General features: G+C 46.3%; 1 protein-coding gene across 1 annotated transcript; it reads right to left on the bottom strand.

The window, feature by feature from the left end:
- Positions 1-593: 593 nt before the first annotated feature.
- On the bottom strand, positions 594-5,643 carry LOC142558424 (putative serine carboxypeptidase CPVL). Its single transcript, XM_075670559.1, has 3 exons — positions 5,518-5,643; positions 4,312-4,639; positions 594-1,535 (listed from the first exon to the last, which is right to left on the bottom strand). Exons 1-3 carry the CDS (start codon positions 5,641-5,643, stop codon positions 700-702), a joined length of 1,290 nt encoding a protein of 429 aa, XP_075526674.1. The 3' UTR covers positions 594-699.
- Positions 5,644-6,600: the final 957 nt, after the last annotated feature.

The following is a 6,600-nucleotide window of genomic DNA, read 5'->3' on the forward strand; positions in this document are numbered from 1 at the left end:
AGATCACATGACCCCTAACACTGGGCGCACCAAAGACATGCAACCATCCGCCTTTTGCATCACCCTGCCTTGCTCCCGCAACCATGTTGTATGAAAATAAAGAACATGCGCCGATCACGAGCAGCGGCTACGGGTAGTGGCTTTCTCAGTTTCTGCCAGATGACGAACGAGTCAAACGTCCGGGTCTAATCACCGTCATTTTCGAGCTACGCATGCGACCTCCAACACACGGCACGCAGACTAGGAGGGCTAGGTCGAGCATAGGCCTCCGATTTCGGGACAGCCAGACAACGGGGATATCGCGCCTGGAGTGCGCCAACAAAAAGTTCCATGTGCATTCAAGATATGTTTGTCCGTAGGCATTCGATGCGGCCCGCTGAAAGGGAAAGGCGAGTTTGGTCATAATTGTTGCGCATTTAAGACAGTTGTGCGAAAATGGGGAGAATACTGTTTTGCTTCCTATTATTCATGGAACAGTGCCAAGCACACGTGTTGTAGCTGGAGGAACTGCATTGAAAGCTTAAAATACACAGCCCAATTCTTTCAGTGCACTTCGCATTCAATCATTTTATTGCTTCTTATATGTCAGTGAGGTGAGAGTGAAGGCGTAAGTGAAGGCGTGATAATGGTTGACCCCCAACCACCTCCAAAGAAGTATTGTGGCCCTGAACTTAGTGTAAAGTATGTCTTAGTTATGCGTCACGATTGCTCATCTGTCCACTTCAGTCTGATTTCCCTCCCAAGTTGCAGAAAGCGGCTGTACAGTTCGCTTAATGGGAGCGACCTGTCGAACGAGATGTCATGACCTCCCCAAAGTACGTTACTATACTGAAGTGTCCCAACCACGCGCTCGTAACCGAGGAGAGGAAGAGAGCGATTTCCTCCACTGTACCAATTCTTCCGCATGACCTCGCTAAACTGCTCAGAACCACGCCATCGCAGTTTCTTGAAGCACTGTTCAATATTCACTTCGGGAAAAACAGCATCGTACTGAGCCGTGTAGAAGAGGGTGCGCGTACTGTTGAGCAGGTACTCTAGTTTCCTTTTAATGTCTGCGAAGAAATCTCCTGAAGCTAATTGCTTTGTGAGCTGTGGCCTGGCACTGTCGAGGATGCGGGAAACGTTAACGTGAATTATCTTCTTAAATCTTGGGCTAATCGCATAGGTAATGGACTGTTTAGCTTCTTCCGGTTCCTGCGGTCTTGCTATGCTTCCGTGGTGTTGGAAACCGGTTAGACTTTGAAATATCGTCTCAGTTCCGTCAGGTGGCGTGTTCAAAACAGCTTTGCTGAGGTCTTCGGCAGCCTGTGAGTATTCCCCTTTATTGACGAGAGCGCGTATCATGTCGAACCACCCAGCAAGTGTTGTTCGGCCGAAATCATTTAGCAGCCCGGAGTAATACAGGTAGTCCGTGGAGTTTATGATGTCAAGCAGTGGGAACACGAATCCTACACCTAGCATTACGCCTCTCAGTTTCAGGTTGATTTGCTTAGCTTTCTTGAGAACCTTGTAGGCCACTCCAGCTGCTGACCTTGCTGAAAGAGACGATAGAGAGATGTAAAATATCTGGAAAAATGAGGACAAATGAGGAAAGAAAAGGCGCGGCAACGCAGATGTGACAAAGACATATTAAAGGGAAACTACTGCAGCTGTGTAGCAGAAGTTCATTTGCGGCATTAGGCCACAGGTAGGAAACTGTTTTTACATCCAGCTGCAGAGAAAGCTTTGTCATACGACTTAGTTTGCCTGTCGGCCAGCACGCGGCGCCCTGCGAGCTGCGATGACGCACATGTTTACGTAAACGACTGGCACAACCAATCGGTTCACTTAATCAGCGGCGCAGCGAAAAAAACTCGCACTTTCTCACGAAAACCGAAGCATCGATTGTAGCAGTAAATTAGTTGACAGCTATACAAAGTCCGGACAGCATTTTTATCGGCCGTATGAGCTTCTAAGCAGGCATACTAACAAGCACGGCGTCACGCGCGCGCAACCAACATGAAAACATCACTTGATGACTGCGGAAACTCGCCGTCAAAACGCTGCAATGCGGAAACGCGGCAGCAGCAGCGAGTGCATTCACCTTCCGCTCGCATCAACGCGAACTACGCCGCGGCAGCGCGGACTCTGTACCTGTCGCAGATGACTTTCAGATACAGCGGCCCAGCCGTGCGAGCGCGGCCACCCGGACTACCCGAAGTTGAATGAGCCCCCCCCCCTCCCCCCATCCCTACGCTCCCCTGAAGCTTTGCGCGCGATTGAAGGCGGCACGCTTCCTGCCCGCTTTTCACCGCTGCGTGCGCCACATTGAGCCGCGAGGACCGGCTCAGGCTCTCACGCTTTCGCTCGCACGTACAGGATACGGTGCGCGGCGGCAATTTCATCGCCCTTGGACTTTATCTAGAACCTCACGGTGACGCCGACGACAGAAATGCGCCTTGTGTGTCCGCATAATTGCCATCACAGTAAAGCAGCAGATAACAGCGCCGCATTCGAACCAGCGAACTTTCTCGCAGGGATATGTAGAGCTGCGACATTGGAGAATCCGGTCGGCCGCCGCTTGAGCAGGTGTACACATGTTTATCTATCCGGATTGCTACTGTATTTTGTCACCATATCTTCTCAAGACAGACAACGCATTCTCTTAAAATGTTTACTTCGGAATTCGAATGTTGTAATGCTTAGTTCATAATTAGCATTTCCGCTCAACATATGACAGTTGTCACAGATGTGCAAGGTCGCTGAAGGCGCCCTTCGTTGCTGCCCAGAATTGTTATCTGTAAATAGGTAGTTGGGTGTTCGCATATATGTTTTATGTGAAAGGAAATAGTGCCCAGTCAGTATAGGGGAACTAAAGTTGGGAGCGAAACACAATTTCGAAGAATACGGTGTACCTGTATATTTTGTCCTGCCATTATAAAAGCATAACTTGTGTTCCCCCGAAAGAAGATTTGTTATTTTGGTTCATATTTGCGTTGGTCATACACTATGTGCTACTTTGCTTCTTTATCGTGACTTTTTGGCCTTGTAGAGTGTTTTCGCTGTCATGTTGCTGTTCGCGCACTTTCAAGGAATTAGAAAGCACCAAATGCCTGAGCCTTTTCATTTCATTCTTCGTGCGTTGCCGAAACCATCACTATATTTGAATGAATTTTTCCACTTTTTTTGCAGGGGAAGCCAATGAATACAAAAAAGACATCCCCTTGTTTCCATGTATAAATTTAATTGAATCGGGGCATAGTGTGCCCGGCTTCGCATGAATTACCTGGTAATTCTTATTTCCAAAAGCGACGTGGAGCATTTTCTGAAGAGACATTGAACGGTAGCACTAATTCAATTTGTATTGTTAAAGTTTTGTTTCCAAATCTCCTTTTTATGAATTTGGTTGATTATATTCACGTTTGATAAAATTGTCAGTTAAATCAAATTAAGAAAAACTCCCCCCCCCCCCCCCAATTTCTCGTCGGAACCTTAGGACCAGTACGGCGTCACAATCACGTCACGGATTTCAAATTATTTTCACGCGTTCGGGCTGTTTTGATGCAAGAAGCAAATTTACTAGGCTGAGTCTCCGGAATCCTTAGAATGCGACGTTCTGCTTCTTTAGCGATAAACAAGCATGTACACAGACACTGCCTAATTCTATGACTTCACGGTGAACTGGTGTAGGAACTTTACCGTCGCTACCCACAAACGCTAAAAAAAAAAAAACAGTCGGTACAATTTGGCAGCGACAAATGTCGGCCGCGATGGCAGCATTTCGATGGCGGACGAATTGCAAAGAACGCCCGTGTACCGTGCATTGGGTGCACTTTAAAGAGCCCCAGGTGGTCGAAATCAATCCGGCGTCCTGTACTACGGCGTGCATCATGATCATAGCGTGATTTTGGCACGGAAAACCACAGGAGTCAAAATCAATTCAACCGTTTGAGGCTTATCTTGTTGCCGAACAATAATCGCCATATACCAAGCGTGCTTTTGTTTTCTATAACGCTGCGTGCCCGATACTTCCATGTCATAGACGGGATGCGCGTTATCAGCGTGACATCATTGTTGACAGGCAAATAAAGCGAGCTTACAGTTTTCGAGCAAGAAAGGAAATTAAAGAAACACAGACGACAATGTCTTCGGGACAAGATATAGGTAAGCATTTTTTTTTTCTAACAGTCTATGCTTGATTTTTACGCTTCTTTTCTGACTCTCGCGGTGAAATTGTCATTTTCTCATCGCAGAACCGTAACCTTAGAAAACGCACCGTGTATGCCGTTATTATACAACTTTGGCATTCAGTGCTTCAGAAGGAAGTATTACCTCCATAAGACTCTCCTGCAATGTAGAATTCCGCCTGGTTGTACTCCGAGAATATTCTCAGGAAGCGCTTGAGGAACGTCAAGACTTGCTCAGACGCTTCATCAAGCGTCGCGGGGTATCGGCCGTGGTCGTCAAAGCTGTATCCCGATCCAACAGGTTGGTCGAGGTATATTACATTGAAATCCTTTATCAGACTGTGGTCTCTATAATAAAGATCCCCCGTGGCGTTAATGCCCAGGGGTCCATTTTCGAGGAACTGGCTGTATAAGGAAGATTTCCATGGGCCACCCTGTGTCCACAGAAGGAGCGGCTTTTGGTGCGGCTGGCTCTGCACATAGGACGAATGCAAGAGAATCAGGTCTTGCACACTCGTTACAAGTGCAAATAAATGCTCCGAATGCGGCAGAAATGAAAAGCAATATTGAGTTGAAGGGTTCTCGAAATTGAAGGTCTTTGGCTAGTTTTTTTCTTTACGATTAAAATTTTTGTGCTGTTACGCGTATAATGAATCACAAGCTTTTTCAACATATACACGTACGCTGACACTCTTACGTAAGCCGTGCGAGCAGACGCCGTAATAGCGTCAAGGAGAGAAAATGCACGTGCCTAATCGGGGCTGTGTGCAGGCGAGGCTGTTGCCTATAGGCGGTGGAGAAACATCAGGGGCGCTATAACGTAAAACTATTCCAAACGATGTGTGCCAGGTGCACACATCGTCTGCTTAGGCGCTACTTAAAGGTTGCTAACAAGAAAAAATGAGACAATTACGAGTCCTGCGGTCTGGCCAAGGTTGCGTTGATAGTATGTGCTGTGCAGTTGTAGCCAATTGCAATTATAGGTTATGCAATTATGGCCCAAGTGAACTTTCGTTGCTGTTGACCTTTATGCCGGCAGGAGAAAACGAACCTTTCCTGATTATAATCACTTCAACACTGAGCATGTGTATAAGCACTTCTCTGTCATATAGAACCATTTCGATTCATTCTGCACATAAAGAATAACTGCCGATGTTTACAAAAGTATGTGGCCATGAATGTCACGTCCAATGTGCGAGCCTTATTTGAGGCTTCAGAGAAACCCTCATGCATGGTGCACCGCTCTTTTTTTGTTTTACCACCAACCAGGTATAAGTCGTGGACTTAATTGGTTGAACATCATTTCAGCATGTAAATGTTATAACAATCCGTAAACGCAGAAAAATCTTGCCTCCGACTTGCTGTGCAAGAAGAACAGGTACGAGGAATCGCTTTCTTCGTCAACCGGAATAAAGCCAGAGTAGGCTTCCAGCTTCTCGCAGGGCGCCGGCAAGCACACTCGGCTGGTCTGCTTCATCGCCTTCAGTTTTTCGGGTAACACACGGTCGCTCGTCGCTAATAGCAGGGTGTCATCCAGGAGTACTCTGAACAAGACAGGGAGTGCATTTTGAACAAACTTATACTAGCTCGTAATTGGTATAAAATCAAGAGAATTATATCTGGTTGTTACAAAAGGCTTGCGTGATACATCACATTGGGCTGGTTTTGCTTTACCACATATCAGCAAATTATTCAGTCAAAGCTAGAAAAATGAGTGCGCTTATATAAATTATCCTTTCGTAGTGCCAAGCGGAACATAAATTCTCCTTTAGAGAATGTGTAAAAGCAACATGGAAAGAGAGAACTTCGGCTCAACGTTCCGTCTAGACGCTTTGCACAGGTTTTTGAGCATTTTTACTTGCTGTCTGTAGTTCTTGAATTAAAGGCGCAGTTGAACACTTTAGCACAATAAGAAATTGGCCACGATTGGTAGAGTGTGCTGCCTACCGGGAGAATGCCACTGTGAACATATTGAATGAAACGTTATTCCGCTGCACACAGCAGGATAATCACAGAACACTTAGCTTGATCTTTACAGTTGCTTTTAAGGCCCGTTATTTCTTTTTCAACACAATATGCAGGGTCAGCGATGACGACGTTAGAGGCTGCACGATGGACGGCAGAAGCCAACGAATTGGATATCTTTTTGGACCAAACGTTACTCTCCAGAAAAGGCTTGCGTATGCGCGTACATCCTCCCATATTGTCATGGAAACGGCAACGCAGTGGTTGTTATTCTTTGTCTTTGCGGGCAGCTTCGTAAGGTGTCAATGTCGAAGTGTGGTTGTTTTCGTTGACCTGAGTGAGTCGTGGCGCATCCCTACAATGGTGATGGACCATGAGTCTGCCGGTTTAATTAGGCGAAGACAAATGAAGTAACAATTTGGAAGTGGGAACTTAGAAATAAAAGAAAACATATGCGCGAGAAAGAAAG

This window comes from Dermacentor variabilis, chromosome 9 (genome assembly GCF_050947875.1).
Source record: "Dermacentor variabilis isolate Ectoservices chromosome 9, ASM5094787v1, whole genome shotgun sequence".
Taxonomy (NCBI): domain Eukaryota; kingdom Metazoa; phylum Arthropoda; class Arachnida; order Ixodida; family Ixodidae; genus Dermacentor; species Dermacentor variabilis.

Excerpts from the sequence above, each read along its gene's own strand:
- LOC142558424 (XM_075670559.1), bottom strand. The coding sequence starts at position 5,643 with ATGAAGCAGACCAGCCGAGTGTGCTTGCCGGCGCCCTGCGAGAAGCTG. Across the intron at positions 4,640-5,517 it reads TCTTGCACAGCAAGTCGGAG|AGCCAGCCGCACCAAAAGCC; the intron begins GCAAGATTTTTC and ends TCCTATGTGCAG. Across the intron at positions 1,536-4,311 it reads TGCAGGAGAGTCTTATGGAG|CAAGGTCAGCAGCTGGAGTG; the intron begins GTAATACTTCCT and ends CGTCTCTTTCAG.